The sequence below is a fragment of the Planococcus citri genome, chromosome 4, assembly GCF_950023065.1.
Source record: "Planococcus citri chromosome 4, ihPlaCitr1.1, whole genome shotgun sequence".
NCBI lineage: Eukaryota > Metazoa > Arthropoda > Insecta > Hemiptera > Pseudococcidae > Planococcus > Planococcus citri.
In genome coordinates, this window is record NC_088680.1 from 66,292,608 (window position 1) to 66,313,013 (window position 20,406).

The following is a 20,406-nucleotide window of genomic DNA, read 5'->3' on the forward strand; positions in this document are numbered from 1 at the left end:
GTTTTGTAATCTCACCTAAGCAGGGAAGTATTCCAACTAGTTGAAAATTTTTTGAACTAGACGAAGCTAAATTGAAAGAAAGGGGGACAGGGGATTTGAAACTTTCTTGCTGGAGGGTGCTAAATGGTAGATAGCTTTCTTCCACGCAAATATTAACCTTGAAGCTCTGGGGGACAATTCATCGTTTGTTCATCAAAATTGATTTTTTCCAATTAATTCTGATTTACAGGTCTTTTCTCTGATTTTTAAAATTTTTGATCAAGGTTCACTACACAAAAAAATCTGAAAATAATATGGTCAAAAACACAGTTTTTGGTGAAAAAATTTTGCCTGAAACTCTTATAGGTACAGAGCTATGGCAATAATTCAAAGTTCTCTTATGAGATTTTTGGCTAGAATGCAGTGTAAAAAATATCTGAAAACATTTCCACGCATTAATCTTCATGTTCTCTACACACTACCAAAATTTCAAAATTTTTGGTCAAGTGTTCGAAGAATAGGATTTCTTAACGTAGAAATCTCGATTTTCTTATATGTGTAGGGGAGAGGGAGGGGAAGATCAAACATTGTCGAGCTTAAACATGTTTTTTTGGTACCTTAGAGATACCTTTGGATTTTAGATTATATTTAAAATCCAAGACGAGGGCATGGGCGAAGCGGGGGGGGGGGGGGGGTACGGTATCTCCCCTCCTCCCCGACACGTTTGGAAAATTAAAAAGTTGACATTTTTGAGTTTACGAGGATAAAAATTCAAAAATGATAACTTTTGAATTAATCATCAGTTGAAAAGTTGGCGTTTTTAGAATAAAGTCCCTGTTTTTTTTGTTTTGTTACAAAATTGCCAATTGATTTTTCCCTTGCATGAAATTTGTACTAGAATCATCAAACAAAAATCCCGTTTTTTCATCAAAGTTGTCCCAAATATTTCATTTACCTACTTGCGAATAAAGTTGCCGAAAATTCTCTTTTTTCCAGAATTGCCAGGAAGTCCGTCAAAAAGTCTAAATATTTGTCGAAATTGTCAAAAAGCACTAAATTTTTTGCAAAATTGTCCAAAGCCAGATTTCCCAAAAAGACCAATTTTCTCCAAAATTGTCAAAAAGCCCTGATTTTTGCCAAATAGACATGATTTTTCCCTAAATTGCCTAAATGTCCAGATTTTTGTTTGCAAAAACTGTCAAAATCGCCAAAATTGGCCTTTTTTGACAACTTTACCAAAAGTGGACATTTTTTGACAATTGTTCCAAAAATGAACATTTTTTGACTATTGTTCCTAAAATGGACATTTTCTGACAATTGTTCCGAAATTGGCATTGCTTGACAATTTTACCAAAAATTAGCCTTTTTTGACAACTTTCCTAAAAGTGGACATTTTCTGACTATTGTTCCAAAAATGGGATTTTTTTGACAACTTTACCAAAAATTGACCCCTTTTGACTATTTTGCCAAAATTGGGCATTCCTTGACAATTTTACCAAAAATTGGCCTTTTTTGACAACTTTACCAAAAGTGGACATTTTTTGACAATTGTTTCAAAAATGAACATTTTTCTGACCATTGTTCCAAAAATGGGATTTTCCTGACAACTTTACCAAAAATTGACCATTTTTGACTACTTTGTCAAAAATGGGCATTTTCTGACTATTGTTCCAAAATTGGCATTCCTTGACAATTTTACCAAAAATTGACCTTTTTTTCATAACTTTACCAAAAGTGGACATTTATTGACAATTGTTCCAAAAATTAACATTTTCTGACTATGGTTCCAAGAATGGGACTTTCTCGACAATTTTACCAAAAATTGACTTTTTTTCACAATTTTACCAAAAATTGACTTTTTTGACATTCACCAAAAGTGGACATTTTTTGAGAATTGTTCCAAAAATGGACATTTCTTGACAATTTTACCAAAAATGGACATTTTTTGACAATTTTACCAAAAATTAACCTTTTTGACACTCACCAAAAGTGGACATTTTTTGACAACCGTTCCAAAAATTCGATTTTTTTTCAAAATTTTTTTGCAAGTCTCACGTTCTTTTTCTGAAATTATTGATGTCTTGCTTTTTTCCAAAAATTGTGTTTTTTTTGGTCCGAAATTGCGAACATTCTCACTCGATTGCCAAAAATTGTCAATTCGTAGGTTCGCAAGTTGCGACACTACGAACTAGTACATGAAGCGTTCGCAGGTTCGCAAATTGGCGAGTGAACATTTTTACGAGTCGAAAGTACGATAATGCGAACACAGCAACAGTGTAATTTCAAGTTCGCAAGTTACGAACATGCGAACGAGGTATGGTACTATTCGTAGGTTCGCAAGATGCGACACTACGAACCTGTATATGAAGCTTTCGCAGGTTCGCAATTTGGCACCATGAAGTAAAAATTTTTATTGGCCAATTTGCGTACCTGCGAACGCTTCATATACAAGTTCGTAGTGTCGCAACTTGCGAACCTACAAATACTACCATACCTTGTTCGCAGGTTCGTAACTTGCGAATTTGAAATTACACTGTTGCTGTGTTCGCATTATCGTATGTACTTTGGACTCGTAAAAATTTTCACTCGCCAATTTGCGAACTTGCGAACGCTTCATATACTAGTTCGTAGTGTCGCAACTTGCGAACCTACGAACAGTACCATACCTCGTTTGCATGTTCGTAACTTGCGAACTTGAAATTACACTGTTGCTATGTTCGCATTATCGTACTTTGGACTCGTAAAAATTTTCACTCGCCAACTCAGAGTTTGATATTACAATTATGCTAATTTACCAACTGATGAGGCATTCTTGATTTGCCAACTAAGAACTTCAGAACTCACAATTTTCAATTTTATTTTCTACTCATTATCTACTTGAAAAGTTGACAATTTGCAAATGGTTAAAATTAAATTCGATTTGCCAACTACATACAATTAATTTCAAAGGACCAATTTTTACCGATTTTCGAAGCTTCCAAGCTTATCGAGCGACAAATTTTTTTCAACATTTTTTAAAACTCCATTACCTAGAAAACGATGACCGAATTGATTATTTTTTTAAAAGAACCATTCGCGAACAAATCGATTAATCCTTCAATTTGTGAATCAATTCTCCAAAAATTATTCAGTTCGTCCTCAAATGATTCGCCAAAAATTACTCAATTCGTTCGTATATATGATTCACCAAAAATTAGGTAAATGAATCGATTCGTTTGTGAACGAGTCAGTTATACGAATCGATTCGTTCGCGAACGAGTCACTTATACGAATCAGTTCGTTCGCAAACTAGTCACTTATACGAATCAATTCGTTCGTGAATGATTCATTTGCAAACGAGTCACTTTTACAAATCAATTCGTTCGCGAACGAGTCACTTATACGAATCAATTCGTTCGCGAACGAGTTGTTTTTACGAATCAATTCGTTCGCGAACGAGTTGTTTTTACGAATCATTTCGTTCGCAAACGAGTCTATTATACGAATCAATTCGTTCGCGAATGATTCACCAATTATTAGTCAATTCGTTCGTATATGATTCACCAAAAATTAGGTAAATGAATCGATTCGTCACTTTTACAAATCAATTCGTTCGCAAACGAGTCACTTATACGAATCAATTCGTTCGCAAACGAGACGAGTCACTTATACGAATCAATTCGTTCGCGAATGATTCATTTGCAAACGAGTCACTTTTACGAATCGATTCATTCGCGAACGAGTTGTTTTTACAAATCAATTCGTTCGCAAACGAGTCACTTATATGAATCAATTCGTTCGCGAATGATTCATTTGCAAACGAGTCACTTTTACGTATCGATTCATTCGCGAACGAGTCTTTTATATGAATCAATTCGTTCGCGAACGAGTTGTTTTTAGGAATCAATTCGTTCGCGAATGATTCACCAATTATTAGTCAATTTGTTTGTATATGATTCACCAAAAATTAGGTAAATGAATCGATTCGTTCGCGAACGAGTCACTTATGACGAATCAATTCGTTCGCGAATGAGTCACTTTCACGAATCAATTCGTTCGTGAATGATTCATTTGCAAACGAGTCACTTTTACAAATCAATTCGTTCGCGAACGAGTCACTTATACGAATCAATTCGTTCGCGAACGAGTCAGTTATATGAATCAATTCGTTCGCGAATGATTCACCAACTATTAATCGCCAATCGGTTGTGAATGATTCGATTCGATTCGATTCACTTCGCTAGAAAACAGATCAATATTCCTATACAATAGTTTCACAAAAATCGAATCAATCGTAAATTAACTGATCCGTTTGCGAATGATTCACCAAGAAATCGAATCAATTTATTTAATCACCAATCGCTCGTAAATGATTCGATTCGATTGTTAATAGATCAAATTGCTATACAGGTGTTTCAAAAAAAAAAAATGACTCAATTTATTCGTAAAAGATTCGTATTTGAAGAAAAGTCGGTCTTGTGTTTTTATTTTATCTGTTGCCCTCACTAATCTTTCTCTTAATGTGTTGATGGTATGATCTTGTGGAAAACATTAGAAGAAAATTTCCTGCTAATGATATGCTGTTAGGTTGCGTCACTTTTTGACACCGTTCTCCCCCTGCTAGTGATCAACTTCCAGGCACACTTCTCTAATGAATAAAAAAGAATTCAACTAATTACCCTGGCTCAAAAAAAACACGCTCATGCTGAATGCACGTGCGTGTGCCGTACCTACCTACTCCTAGGTACCTAATTATCCGATTTTCAACATGGATAATACCTTTTGCTAGCAGATTTCTTTCCTTCTTCCATTCCAAATCTTTTGCAATGAAATGAATACGAATTACATATCAATCATTGTCATGGCTGTGGAGCCAATTCATCAAAAGTCTGTCTCTGTATACGTACATTACATATTATAGGTATCTGAACTTTCTGCTATAGACACCTAGACAGTGGGCACTCGTGTATATTTGTCAAGTCACGTCGTCATATTTTTGGCATCTTGCTCATTAAGAATTCCGGAAACAATTTTTTTTTTTTCAGCCCAGGCTAAGTAAGGTATTGTAGACAGAGACACACGAGGCAATTACGTTTTTAATTGTTGGTCAAAAAGAGTGGACAAAAACAGCCCGAAATATGAATACAAAATAATACCTATATACTCGTTCTGACTAATTGAGGTGTCTCTGTCTATATGTTGGTGTGAAGGATAGATGAAGTGTGCTAGGTACTACCTGCATAGATGGCTACTGGAATGGCATGGCATAATGTTTCACGATTGTAAATTACGAGTACCATTAGTACGTCTATGCTATTCTTCGGCGCGAATCGATGCATCGACGATTCGGTGTTGATCTTTGTACACAGGTGTGCTGCTGACTGTTGTTGGTGCGGTTCATGACCTGTTAGCTGTAACCGTGGCTTATACATAGCGGACTTTTTTCCTCTTCAGTATTTGGTCTTTCCATTGTCGTTGGTTGTCGTTTCATGTCTGATTTGCGATGTAGTTCAACTTGGTACCTACCTATAACTAATAGATACGCTTACTATTGGACTTACTGGTAGTTGTTGTTGAAAAAATACATGCTCTCTTTTCCTTCTTAGTATTTCTCAGCCTAGATTTTTCAATGGTCTTCGGTCTGTGCATACCTTAGGTACGCTCCTTTGCTCAAAAATTGGATAGGTGCGACATAATATGAAATTGAAGGATTCTCTGCGGGTAGTTGGCTACTAGAATATCTTCAATACTAGTTTTTTAGTTTCAAATACGATCCTTCAGCATCTCATCATGCTTTGTAGTTTGTGTTTATGGTGTTTACCGATGGATTTAATTCATGTACGCGTACTTCATCTATGTACTATAAATCATCCAGATAATGAGGCGAGTACAATTTTCCAACCACTTCTTCTTCCATTACGCTCTGTTGTAGGCAAATGCATACGGATTTGGCACTATACGAGTATAGTGTATGATGTAGCTTCTTGTGTGCATGTACCTCTATTTATCTACTTACAGATAATATTATACAGAGTAAATTAAAATAGTTTATACTTATACTTATACGTGTTTATTCAAATTAATTAATTTATGTAAACGTATGCTTTACTTTGTGCAGCAGAAAAGATTCCATTGTCATGAGAACGCAGCTTTCAGTCCGAGTGCATTTAATTATTGGTAAGTGACTGTAAATCCGCAATGCTTATGTATGTCTTCGTTCATGTACATATTTCTGTATGCGTATGATGAGTGCATAATACCGTACATTCATCTTATCTCCCCTCCCCCCCGTTACCGTGTCCTATCTGAACTGTTCTTGAATACGAGCATTTCGTGCTGAGACTGCTGACACAGACACATATTTCCCCTTTGGCCTTCTTTTTTCTTTTCATTGTCAGAGAGATTAGTTAAGCCACTCAAGCTGAAGAAAAATTGTACCTACTCGTGTGATGAGCGTAGGTCCTGTCTTTTCCGAAATAACATCTGTCATTTAGAAAAAATTAAAATGCCATCTAGGAACTGTGATTCTTTAAGATTCGGGAAATGTGATGAAAATTTTGGAATTTCGGCAAGAAAATCATCCAAAAGTGGAAAAAGTGTTATTCTGAAACTTTTTTCAATTTTTGAAAGTTTCATTTTTAAATTAAAATTTTTTTTCAAGTATTTGATTTCGATTTTAGTGAAGATGAATTTTTTTCAGTAGCCTGTTCCAAAAACTCCGCGACTTTTATTTTTCGATTCTTCGACAATTTTAAAATTGCAGTTTTCAACTGGTTGATCTAAAGCCTCTGAACAGATTTTGATTTTTTTAAAATGAATTTTTCAAATTTGATTGGTAGAGGGGTTGAAAATTGGAATGATATTACGATTAAAAAAATTGAATTTAAAGAAGAATTTGTGCTTGTTTTTGAAAATGTGAATTTTGGATTCAATATGGTACTTAAAATATTGCGTAAAAAAATTTTTCGTAGACTGAAATTTTGTTCAAATTGTCTTAAGTAAGTCACTTTCTACAAAAAATTGCAAAAATCCCAATTTTTATCGAAATTAATTGTTGAAATTTGTTCCTGAAAATTGAAATTTCCAACTCAAAAATATTTTTTCACCAAAAAGGTGGAAAAAAGTGTTGCTTTTTCAACAAAAATTGCGAAAAAATACAATTTTTTTTCAATAATTGCTAAAAAGTTTTGGTTTTTGCCTAAGTTGTCAAAATCTTCTCGTTTTTTTTACAAAATTGCTAAAAAATTTCAACTTTTTTTCCAAAAATCATCTACAAGTTTGTTTTTTTTTTTGAACTAGAACAAAAAAAATAAATACGTAAAAAAGTCCCACAAGCCTCGCTTTTCTGACAAAAATTGCAAAAAAATCTATTTTTATAATGTAATTGCCATAAAGGTTCTGGTTTTTGTTGAAAGTGTTAAAAGTCCTGTTTTTGACAAAAAATTCTTGTTTTTTAGAAAAATTTCTGATTTTAGCCATTTTCTAAGAAACAAAAATTTTTGTCAATTTTTGGTAAAAACAGGACTTTTTAGTAATTTTTTTTGGGGGGGGGGAGGGAAGGGAAATGATATTTTTTGGTTATTTTTGTCAGAACGACGAGACTTTTTTGTAACTTTTTCAGACTTCTACCTTTTGATGAAACTGTCAAAGTCTATCGATTTTTACCAGAAATTGCAAAAAATCTCACTTTGTTGCCAAAAACTGTCAAAAATAGGCCTACTCGCTTTTTACCAAAAATTTGCCATTTAGTCCAACTTTTCTAAATGAATTTTTTTCTATCTAAAAGCGGCAAAAAAGTCTCGCTTTTTGAGAAAAATTGCGAAGAAACAGAATTTCTTTGATAATAATTCCCAAAAATGAATTACTGCTTCAATTGTTGAGTTTTTTTTAAGCAAAATTGCCAGAGATTTTTAATTTATTTTCCAAAAATTATCCAATAGTCTCACTGTTTTGCCATAAATTTTCAAAAAGTAGGTAAATATCACTTCTTGGCAGTAATTGCCAGAAAGTTTTGCTATTTGTTGAAATTATCAAAGGCTTGCTTTTTGTCAAAAACAGAAAAATTCTCACTATGCTAAAAATTGTGTTTTTGCAAAAAGTTCCAAAAGTCTCACTTTTTTTGAAAAGTTATCCAAAAGTTTCAAATTTTTGCCAGAAATTTCTTAAAAGCCACCTCCTATTCTCACTTTGTTGTCAAAAATTTTTTTTTACCAAAAAGTTTTGAAAATTTGAATGGCATAGTTCAAGTCTTTAAATAAAATCAAAAACCAAAACATTTCAATTTATAATGTTTTTTTTGGTCATTTTTTTCTACACCAACTAAATATTATTTTCCTAACGTTTTGTCACTTTTTTGGTTACTTTTTTCAGATTTTTTTTATCACCAAAGTTACTTTTTTTTGGAAAAAATTGAGTACGAGCCCTGAAAATACAATTTTTTGTTTTGAAGAATAATCCGCTACTGAAGTTTTTTTTTCAAATTATTCAAAGAAAATTGAAATGAGTGATGAAACTTTTTCTTAGAATTTGAGCTATAGTAATTCTTAATTCACATTTTGAATAGGTACCTAAAAATACCTCCCCTCCTTCTTTTGAAAAACCGACCATTATCAGTGAAAAGAATAAGATATCGTCGATAAATTTTGAGGGCTCATTTTGTGGTGGTAAAAAAAAGCATGCCTTAGATTTTGACAAAAAAATTGGCGAGAAAATTTACTTCGAGTGGGAGACTACCCAGAAAAATGTGGAGCCCCCTATCGGTTGAGGTAGTTAAATAAGGAGTCCTCAAATTGAGGTAATTTTTGAAAAAAAAGGGAGCCCAAGTGTATACCATCTTTTAGAGTTGGGCCATTTTCCCCAAAACTGGTCGAGTGTGGGCTAGAGCGAAAAACACGTTTTTTTTTTTCTTCGAAAGTGCCTCCTCTTTGAAGACCCACATCTCCCCTCCAGGGGCACATCAGGAGCTGAAATTTTTTCTGGGTGACTTTCAACTAAAAATTATCTTCTGATGTTTTTTTTTTGCCACAAACCCTCTAAGGTATCTATACTGTATTATTTTGTTTATACGAGAAGTACTTGTGTAATATTTTAATGTATACGCTGTGTTTATTTCAGAAAAATTGATGAAATCAGAAGGACGCGAGCTTAGAAGAGCTTTATTCTCCTTGAAACAAATATTCCAGGTGAGTGTTTTATGGACATTGCTTTAGAATTAAATAATTTAACTCGTACAGTAGAATTGAACTTGAATGACCAAACCCCACTCGTAATTCTGAGAGAAGAGCTGATGCTTATGTATGAGAGTGTATGTAAATTCGATCAATCGAGTTTCTGAGGGGGGGGGGCATCCTCTAATTCTTCCCACAAATTTTTCACAAGGTCATGTCATTCCACCAACTAAAAAGCAATTCGTCCAGGATACGTTCAAGAGGTCATGGGGAGGGTTCTTTTTTTACAATGCTGATTTTCAGTAAAATCATCAACTTTGTGAGACTGTGTTTATTTCAAAAAAAAATTATATTTACAAAAATTCAGTTTCGAATCTCAACTATTTTCGGGATAAAACTCCTCCAACGCTCGCAACCCCCCCTCCCCCGATGACCCTTTCTTAATTTTGATGAAATTTTTTTTTTTTAAGTATCTTTTTAGGAATCGAAATTTTGCCTTTTCTCTTCTCCATTTTCGGACTTCTCAATAATTTTGTCATTTCCCACCAGTTTAGTCTTTGCTTCGAAATTCCAAAATACCTGTTTGTATCTTTTTGTGCAGGTATTGGTAAATATTAGTCCATGGGGTTAAAATATACATTTCGTCAGATGTAGGCTTCGGTATACCTAACAAGGTAAAACAGGGTCGGTAAATGCATAGACACACTTTTCGTATGTTCAGCTGCGGAAAGATTAGCTGTGAAGCACAGGTGTGTTTGCTTTACGAGAGTATACGTCTTATATGTATGTGAGATAAAAATTGACCAACATTTTAACTATACGCAGGTCTTAGGTATGGGTATGTATTATTAATTTACGTCCAATTTGTTTAGCCCGCCGCACTGCATATAATGAACGAAAAAAAGGCACCATCGCTTAACACTTTTTCAAAGTGTTAATATGTATATCCGTACGCGTTCATTGTATGCTTTATGCCTCTTCTATACATACACATAATACCTAGAACTGTACATTAAACGTACACCTAGCTAGACGTACCTTACCTCTATGAGTTTTAAACCATAAATAATGGTGCTGTTGTATACGGTAATTCTCAGCTTTCTACACGCGTTTGTTTGCTCGTCGCTTGTCTTTTGTCAGCTGTAAATCTTCTTCAAACGAGCCAACGTGTAGCGCACGCTGCATTTGTTTGGTATCCCTCGGTCGAAATGGTTTCGTTGAAAAATTTGCATTTTAAAAAAAGCCAACCAACGAGTGAGAGATTACGCTCGATTACTTGCGAGTGAAATTCAGATTGTTGAAATAACCCAGCGTTGAGAGCGGATCTGGCCCAGTATACGCCGAATTATTCCAACGAGTGCGCGTTCTCGACAGGTATACCTATTTTGTGTACCTGCAGAAATACCTAAGGAGTGAAATTTAATGAAATATATCCAAAATAAATAGTCGGGGGGCCCACATATTTTTTAAAACGTACAAGGATAGATCGAAAAAGCAGACAAAAATGCATCACCTGTCAAAATTTCAAGTGCTAAAGTGCCTTTTTCGATTTTTGGTGAATTTTCAAAAATCGAAGTTTGGTCAAAAATGTGGAAAAAAATCAAAATTTTACCAAATTGACCTAGAAAGCTGAAATTTGGGATGTACTATATTCTCGACCTGCAAAATCGATTGGAAACTGTTTCAAACCGTTTTGAGCTGTTCTGGAGCCTCCAGCAGATTTTTGAAAGTTGAAATTTTCAAAAAAATTTCATCAAATGAAGTTGGAAATCCGAAATTTACGCTGCTAGTCAACTTAAACACGCTATTAAGTCGACTGCTGGTGAATTTACATCATTTTGGAGCCTCCAGTAGATTTTTTAAATTTGAAAGTTCCACTCATATCATCAAATGCAGTTAAAAAGCAGAAATTCATCCTGCAAACTAATTTCAAGTCGACTACAGGTTTTTTTTGGCTCCCAGACACACAACTTGCCAGGGGTTTTTTCAAATAAACATGTTTATTTACATCTTATGCCTGGTACACACGGTCCAATATATTTGACAAACTCGATTTGTCAAATCAAATTGAATTTAATCAAACATATTTGGTTGTGTGGATGCTCTGATGATGTCTTTCTCAAATTTTTAACGTTTTGTTGATCGGAGACACCATAGATACCAACTCTGAAAATAATTCTGAAAATATAAATAATTTCTATTTTCAGAATTGGTGTCACCGATCAACAAAACGTTGAAAATTTGAAAAAAACTTAGATTATCGGAGCGTTTCCATGATCTAATATATTTGACTTTCCATGCAACCAAATATATTTTGATAAATTTTATCAATTTGACCAATCTGGTTTGTCAAATATATTGGAACGTGTGTACCAGGCTTTAAATCTAGGACTAAATCTAAACAGAATGTAATTTCTTAATTTATCCCTAATCCCAGATCTAAGATGTGCCGGGGGGAGGGGGAAAGACGGGTTGTCCACCACGACCCATACTCCCTAGGCGGTTGATAAGGGCTCAATCACCCTACCAGGCTTCGTTATTCACGCATGCCCATCAGGTAGACTGAGTCCCCCAACCCGTCTTGGGAAAAGGATTTTAGGGAGGAGAATTTGGTGCCTAGGGGGGGGGGTCAACAAGTGTCGGTCTCCTCTTTGCATTACACGAGTTTCGGATATGGGGGGACTTTTGCAAGGAGGCCAGTGGACTTGCTAAGGGCTTCACACCAGCCTCTCACATAGGACTTAAGAGTACAATACTAGATTTGACTAATTAATTAAGCTGAAAAATTTAAGAAAATAGGTAGGGGGAAGGTGCCTTATAGTGCGCACCTAGTACCAAAATCGCTGTCATTCCGCCGCAAAGTCAGCTAGGATCGTGATTTTTGGATATGTTGTAGCTCAATCATTCAGCTACATAATCCCACAGTTTCAAAATTTTTCATTGAAAACTGACTGAGAAATCCTACCTTGAGTAAAAAATGTCAAATGCGCACTTTTAGGAGCCATGTGCGCCTTCAAGTGTGCAGTAGGGTTCCTATTAGTGAGCGATGTGTAAATTTACTTCAAAAAAATTAATTCCTGACAAAAATTACAATAATATGTTTCATTACTACGAGAACACTGAGAACAGATATAAAAAATTGAGTACTTGACAAAAATTGCAAAAATATGTTTTACAATGAGTAGGGGTTATGTATGAGCTCATTTCTGCAAAGAAAGCCCATTGTTCAAGTATTCTTTCACTCTTAGGAATGTTTCTTCACTGAAAACTAACACCCTTTAGCCTTTTACAGGTATCTAACACTCCATGCTATCAAAACAAAAGTCATGTAGTGAAAAACACATGTGTATTTGTGACGTGGCCAGCGATACCATACCATATGTCGGCAAAAATTTTTTTTGTTTTATTGTGGTTTCTGGTAGTGTTTTTCTTCCTCTTTTCAATGGTGCAAACAGATTTTCAAAATATTAAAATCTGACAAATTTTCAAAATTTCAAAGTTGCGTATTTTTTGAAATTCAAAAACCAAAATTCTGAGAAAAACGTGTTTGAAAGTTTGGGTTATTTTTGTAACATTTTTAAATTTTTTTTTTTTTTGATTTTCTTCATCTTTTAATGGTTTTACATCATAATATTTTTTTTTTTTTGACATTTTTTTATGAAAAGCACTTTTGTAAAACCGGTTTTTCACCACTAAAACGACGTGTTTGAGATCGGTGGGTACACCCATTCCAAAGTATAGGCTTCATAGTATATGAATCGACAAAAAATTTTTTTTTGATATTTTCTGACTTTTTCCATGAAAACGCGATTATCTCAAAAAAAAGTTTTCCGACATATGGTATGGTATCGCTGGCCGCGTCACATTTACAGATTTTCTAGGATGCGCACTATTGGGAACCCATAGTTCAGAAATATCCTCTCTTTGTTTAAAAATTATTCTCAAGAAAACGAAAAGATGAATTTTCAAACTCTTACAACCATATTAAAGAGGATAAAATTCCCTACAAAATGATATACCGTCATCTGGGGTAATTTCGGACACCCGGGGTAATTCCGGCCATTCCTGTTTTTCCAACTAATTCTTGCACTAGAGCTCCTACTGTTGGTGTTACGAACTTGCCACAGGTTGCAATCGAAAGAGGAGATCTTAAATAGTATATCTATGTGCTATGATGACCAAATCTATTTTATTTAGACGTTCTATGGATCATGATGTTTTGATGTTCATATTTTGATAATTTAGATAATGGAAATAACTTTGTTTGGGAATATATTTTGAAAATAGTTTTGGAATAAATGAAGGAGGTACAGTTGAACGCCCAATATTCTAGTAACTTTTAGCGAAAAAAACATCCCGATTAATTGACTTTTGCGATTTTTACGGCTATTCTTTATAAAAAAGTCATAGTAAGATTTTGTATATTTTTTTCCTTTTTTTCTTCTCAGCTCTTTCAATTTTGAAGATATCGAAAATGTGTAAAAACCATTTTGTAGGAAATTTAATTTCCTACAAAAAAGGTTCTTGGCATATTTTTGGTATCTTCAAAACTGGAGGAGAAATATCAATTTCAAGAAAAAATGAAAAAATTTTCCTCAAAAAAAAATGAAGTCAAGAATTCTTTGAATAGCGACAATAGCGTCCATGGGATTGAAGATAGGCAAAAAGTGATGATACCTTTTTGTTGGAAATTAAATTTGCAGTAAGATGGTGGTATCATTTTTTCAATTATTCGAAAAAACAGTAAGGTGGCCGGAATTCCCCCGTTTTGAGGGGTAATTCCGGCCACTATTCAAATCAATGTCAGGAGCAGAGTAATTGAGGTGAGTAAAATGTAACAACGTCATTCATTAATAGGTGTTAGAAGTATCTTAAGTTTGAATTTTCAGCCCCCCTTCCCCAAAATTGCGGGGTCTGTAAAGAAAAAACCCCGAAAAGTGGCCGAAATTACCCCGTGTCACGGTAATATAACTTGACTCATAAATTTTCGCAAAACGACAAGATGAAAACAAATTGTCAACTTTTCACAAAAAAAAATTATTAAAGTAATGTTCAAAAAAATCATTTAGAAAAAAACCAAGTATCAAATTTTAGAAAAAAAATTATATCAGAAATCAAAAATTCACACTTTTTGACTTTGCACGCGTAAAATTTAGCCAAATGGCATGTATGATACAGTACATCAAAATGATCGTCACAACACGCTCTTTCAAATGAGCCAACTCACAAATTTTTCAGTGGTGCCAATCGCGAGATATGGCACTGCGCACTATAGGAGACTGCGCACTTTTAGGCGCCTTCCCCCTATGATTAGTTAACTTGGTCTATTTTGCAAATATGTACAGCATTATAATACAAGAAATAATACAAGGAAGAACCCCACACTAAATTTATTTAAGCTTATAGTCTCTGAGAAAGAAAAAAAAATAATAATAAAATATTTGTAAGTAGGGCATGCATTGGTTTTGAAAAATCTAACTATAGTTATTTACAGCTTGAGGTAATGCATTTTGATGGGTTATTTACAGGGCTTCTTCTGGTCGATGTTTGGTTAGTAGATCAGGATTGAAGCTGTTCTTCTTCTAGGTGCATACTCTGACAGTAACTGGGTGGTCACTGAAGCATTCAATGATGGATTGTTTCACTGTTGGCCACTCCAGTTTATCCAGACCACACCCTAGTCTTGGTCGTTGTCGTCGTCGTAGTCACGCTCCTTTACAGGAGATAGCGTATATATCCATCTATATTAGCCGGTATCTAGCGTATCTAATTGTTTCTTTCAGGGTCTTGCAGGGGGAGTTGGCCAGTGAGTTTGTTGTTAACAGGTCCGATCGTTTCCTCCCTCTCGTCGATCTTCCTTGGATTTTCCCCTGTACTGCTAGCATGAAAATAACATTTTCTCGTATTTTATGAGCTAAATACTTTAGCTTTCTGTTCTTCAACTACGACTTTCCGCTCCTCTCCTATTCTTGCTAGTACTTCCTTGTTGGTAATGTGGTACTGCTATCTTTTTGATCTTGAGTTGGTCACATTTGGCAGCAAGTGCTTTCATCGTTGTTACAAAGTCCTTGATTGATGGCTTATCATTGTGATGTTCTTTGGTGATGGCATAAAGGATGTAATTTCCATCTTTTTTGAGCTCAACTACTTCACCAACCTTAGCACTCCTTGACCTCAGAGTGTCCTGGTTGCTGAAGGCTTGTTTGAACTGGAGCGCTATGCCCTTGGACATCCTGAAGTCTTGGCTGACACAATGGGCCGGGGCAAACTGAGTGTTGTCTAAACAGATCATCCTACAGTTCCTCCAGGGTGAAGATCTCATTTGATTTGGTCTCTATCTTTCCCCAGTTAGAGTGTTGGATTTTCTTTTCTATTTAGTTCCTTCTCAGCTCGTTTGAGAACTTTCTCCACACCAGCCAGTGTTATTTTATTTGGCCCATCTGTAGGTAGTCGCTTTAGGGCAGTAGACAACCTACAGCAGCCAGCCCGACTGGGTGGTAGAATCTCTCTTTTATCCCTTTCAGTACAAGGTGCTGCATTGAGGGTTGGTATATGTGATATGAAAATATCAGAGAGTAGGAATGGCCCAGTTCACCATCGTGATCAACTGATACATCACCTTGTCGACTATGTTACATGCCACATTTTGGTTTTCAATGTCAGCAAAGTGTTTACCAAGGATCAATTGTGGACTAATAGGATTGTCCAACCTTGGTTTTTGTGTGTGTCTAAAAGTTGTTCTAACAAATAAGACGCGTTGGTTGACATCTTCAAGAGTTGCTCCATTAGTGGATTTTGATTCGTTTTGGAGCCTCCAGCGACTTTTTGAAAATTACTGAAGCCTTTTAACAGATTTTTGAAACTTAAAGTCACTGGAGGCTCCAAAATGACTTGAACCCACCTGAAGTCGTCTTCAGAGGGTGTTAAAATTGGAGTACAGAGTAAATTTTGGCTTTCCATTTCCATTTTGGGGAAATTTCAAGTTTCAAAAATCTACTGGAGGCTCCAGAAATTTTCAAAAAGTCGCTGGAGGCTCCAAAACGAATCGAAATCCACCTGCAGTCGACTTCGCAGCTTATTGAAATTAGTTTACAGAATGAATGTCGGCTTTCCAACTCCATTTGATGAAATTTTGTGAGAATTTCGAGTTTCAAAAATCTCCTGGAGGCTCCAGAATCGCTCAAAACGGGTTGAAACAGTTTCCAATCAATTTGGCAGGTCGAAAATAGGGTATATCCCAAATTTCAGCTTTCTAGGTCAATTTGGTAAAATTTTGATTTTTCCCACATTTTTGGCCAAAATTTGATTTTTGAAAATTCGCCAAAAATTGAAAAAGGCACTTTAGCATTTGAAATTTTTACAGGTGATAAATTTTTGTCTGCTCTTTCGATCCAATAAATATGGGTAAACTAGACTAGAGGGATTTTTGAATCCTAGATGATTTTTACGATTCATCGTAAACAAATTTCGGCTCGGTCCCTGCTAAAATAATCTCGAAAAACTTTTCGCCTGATTTTAATGCAAAAAGTCCACGAATCATTGGCAAAGAAATGAGGAAGAGGAATCAGTATAATTTTCCAGAATCGTGGAAAATAATTCTTATAATCGCATCCGCGTTGCTTCGCGATGTTGACAATGGCCAAAGATAAGAAGATTGAAAACAGATATGACGTCGCGAAGCAGAGAAATTGCGTAAAAATGTATCGACTTGGGCCATTGGCGAAAGCCAGTAGACGATGATGAACGATTATACGTTTACACAACTTATAATTAATAAAGTTAACTATGTATTACGATTACGAATTAGTGTATATTTAAGCGTTGACGTCGAGAGAAGAAGAGGCTGCGTTTGTGTAGTATGTAGTATTTTATTATTATTATATACCGCACCATGGCCGCTTGCCCGTGCTCGTGTCCGTGTAGGCCGTACTATGCAACATCCAACATCCCAAAATCCATTCGCACGTAAACCGTAACATAATAATTTTAATGGCGTATTGTTTATTTTTAAATTCGGATGTTGGCGCGCGGCTGAGGCTGTGAACGACGTTTTTTAATTTCTTTACTGATGGTAACTCTTAATTAATATGTTGCGCCGTGGCGATTTTTCCCATGTTTCAGGAAGATAAAGATTTGGTTCACGAATTCGTCCAAAATGACGGTTTAGATTGCTTGATCAAAGTTGGCTCGGATGTGGATCAGAATTACCAAAATTATATATTAAGAGGTAGGTGTTGTGGGTTTTGTGATGCAGGTGTATCGTAGCCCTACGTAGTATATTAATGTATTCAAATTCATGCTGCAGTTAGGTACTCGTATTAATGTAAAATTACAAAAATGCACCTAGCTTACTATCGCGATGTTTACCTATTTCCTGTTTTGATTTTTGTTGCAGCTTTGGGACAAGTAATGCTGTACGTTGATGGAATGAACGGTGTCATGGAACATAACCCCACCATCCAGTGGTTGTACTCTCTAGTCAGTTCGAAATTTCGTTTAGTCGTGAAAACAGCGTTGAAATTATTATTGGTATTTGTCGAATACGTCGAGTCGAATTGTCTACTCCTCATACAAGCTATACACGCCTTAAATCTATCGCAAGGTTAGTGATTGTTGATTTTATACTTCAATGCTATTGATTGAATTTGAAGGGCTTTCGAGAACGTAAACTTGTCTGGAATTTGAAAGGAATTTTTATTTTTACAGTAATTTTTACTCGTCCACTATTTGAAGGAGGGGGGGGATTCAACGGTTTTCATCTATTAGAATAAATTATTAATGCCTCCATCTCTCATTTTTCCCCCTAATTTGAGGATTAGACGGCGGGGCATCGAGAGATTCGAATCCAAGATAATTAAACTTAGCATTCTCAAAATTATCATAAATCAAGTGTTTAATACGTCATTTTTTTTAAAATGATTTTTACGATTTTTTTCGAAAGTTGGAGGAGCACTGAGAACTGAGAAGACAATTCTGGGCATGTTTTGGGAGGTTTTGGAGAGCTCAAGGATGGAAAAAATAAGTCAAAATATTTGTACTGAGCGTCCTGGAATTAGTAATCAATAAATACCACCTGAATTGGAGACCCCTAGAGATTCCTCATCACGAGGCCGGAGGGAGATACACCAACTGGCAAAAACATTTCTGAGTTGGACAAAAAAAATTCAATGTTTGAAGTTTATTGAAAGTGAACAAGCACTTGGAAATGCATCTTCAGGCTAAATTTCATTTTGCTCGTGATTCAAAACTTTGATTTATTTTTTCTGGGGGGGGGGACAAAATTTTGAAATTAGTAGAGGTAAAATACTGAAACTTGGTTTTAAAATTTGAAGGGTCCAGGGAAAGAACCAGGTAAGTCACTTTTTCAAACTTCTGAGTTACGGCGTTTTGAAATATCAGAAGGCTCCAATTTTGTAGCGAATTTGAATTTCATCAAGGTAATGACTGGAAATACATCACACAACATCCCACAAACACAACTTGAGGCATTGTAGGAAAAAAATGAAGAGATGAGCCAGTCACGACTTGAAAAGTCACTGTTTTCGTGAAAAAATCAAGCAAAAAATCGAAAAATCAGTGTTTCGCAACAACTTGAATTCGATGAAAATCGATTATTATGATGACATAATGAAAAATTTTTGTATTCTAAATAGTTGACGATGTTGAAATTTTCTTCCTATCGCCTCACATTTCGTCTCTGCTCATTTTTCTCTTCTCCTTCTTTTTTTAAAGGCCATTTTAACCACGAAAAATCGATTTTTTTCAAAATGTAAATGGACTACATTTTTCTACTCCTCAGTGTGAATTTAATTCAACCCTAAACTCATTTTTGAAAAAAAGTGACTTACCTGGTTCTTTCCCTGGACTCTTCATTTATTGAAAGTGAATAAGCACTTGAAAAATGCATCTTCAGGCTAAATTTCATTTTGCTCGTAATTCAAAATTTAATTTATTTTTTCTGAAAAAAACACGAAATTTTAATGAAATTAGTAGAGGTAAAAAGCTGAAACTTGGTTTATATCTTACTTTTGATCACCAAAATTTTTTGAGGGTCTTTTTGAGCAATTTTCAACGCTTCTTGGAGAATTTTGAATTGAAAAAAATATATATTTTCGCTGATTTTTCCCAGTTTTTCAGACCATTTTTTCCAGATTCTAGTGTTCGTGATAGTAGGGCAAACAGTTTTAAATTGTGGATATAATTATATTTGTTGGCTTTTTCGCCCCTTAGGGTCATTGACCCGTGTGTCTGGATTTCAAAGGTCACCCACCTACTTGTCGAGGCTCCCAAGGTCGTCTGTCCGACTGGACTCTCAAGGTCATTGACCCATATGTTGGGTCTCTTGGGGTCACTGACCTATTTGTTCAGTCTGTCGTGTTTGCTTGTATGGCTTCTCAAGGTCATCTGTCCGGGGGTTTTTCAAGGTCATTGACGCGCGTGTTTGGACTCTGAAGGTCACTGACCTTATGGTCATTGACCCATCTGTCTGGCTTTCCCAAGTGTCTGTCTGTCTTTTTGTCTGGCATCTTAAGATCATTGACTCATCTGTCTGAACTCTCAAAGTCACTGACCTGTATAGTGTATATGTCCATCCTCCCGAGATTATCTGTCTGCCTGTCTGGACTTTCAGAGTCATTAACCCGCCTGTCTGGTCTTTTAAGGTCGTCTGTCTGCCTGCCTGTAGGCTCTCTCAAGGTCATTCACCCTTTTGTCGGACCTCTGCAGGTTGTCTGTCTGTCTGTCAGACCTCTCAAGGCCATTGAACCGTCTGTCGGGGGTTGAAGGGTCCTCATTTTGAAAAATTTTCGGATTTGATCGCCTCTGATGGCTAAATTATTTTTTTCAATAATTTTTTGACTGAAAAATTTAAGTAAGTGCTCACTCCAAATATTTAGGATATCAGTATCTCAAGGTGAAGGGAGGGGCGAGGGCGGTTGTATGCCTTAAAAATTTTAAAGTTGTAATTTGAGTGATTTTTGGTTTGGTGGCTCAGTTCCCATGACCTAAATTAGACTCAAAAATCACAGAATAATTTTGACCTCGTGAAACCCTCTTTGAGGAAACTTTTTTAAAAACAGTAAAAATTTGCAAATGAATAATCTGTAGAGAGCATAGATGAATTCCAGACTGACAGTGTGATTGAAGGGAAGGGGAGGGGGTTTTATTGAAATGTCCCAAAATTTAAAAATCGTAGGTACAGCACTTCATCATTTTAAAAAAAATTTTGTTGCAGCGTTAGTATTTTCTTAAAAATAAATAAAATTTCAGACATTTTTTTCCT

General features: G+C 35.4%; 1 protein-coding gene across 7 annotated transcripts in view; it reads left to right on the forward strand.

Annotated features, from left to right (window-relative positions):
• The window catches only part of LOC135842339 (FH1/FH2 domain-containing protein 3-like), an 88,013-nt gene that overhangs the window by 48,408 nt on the left and 19,199 nt on the right, over window positions 1-20,406 (forward strand). For 5 of the 7 annotated variants that reach the window (XM_065359752.1, XM_065359756.1, XM_065359754.1 and 2 more), the window contains exons 6-9: window positions 6,077-6,135; window positions 9,073-9,140; window positions 17,247-17,352; window positions 17,521-17,727. In XM_065359752.1, the coding sequence (XP_065215824.1) occupies window positions 6,077-6,135; window positions 9,073-9,140; window positions 17,247-17,352; window positions 17,521-17,727 (440 nt within the window). The remainder of the gene's footprint in view (window positions 1-6,076; window positions 6,136-9,072; window positions 9,141-17,246; window positions 17,353-17,520; window positions 17,728-20,406) is intronic. The other 2 variants (XM_065359751.1, XM_065359755.1) reach the window with 1 other exon arrangement.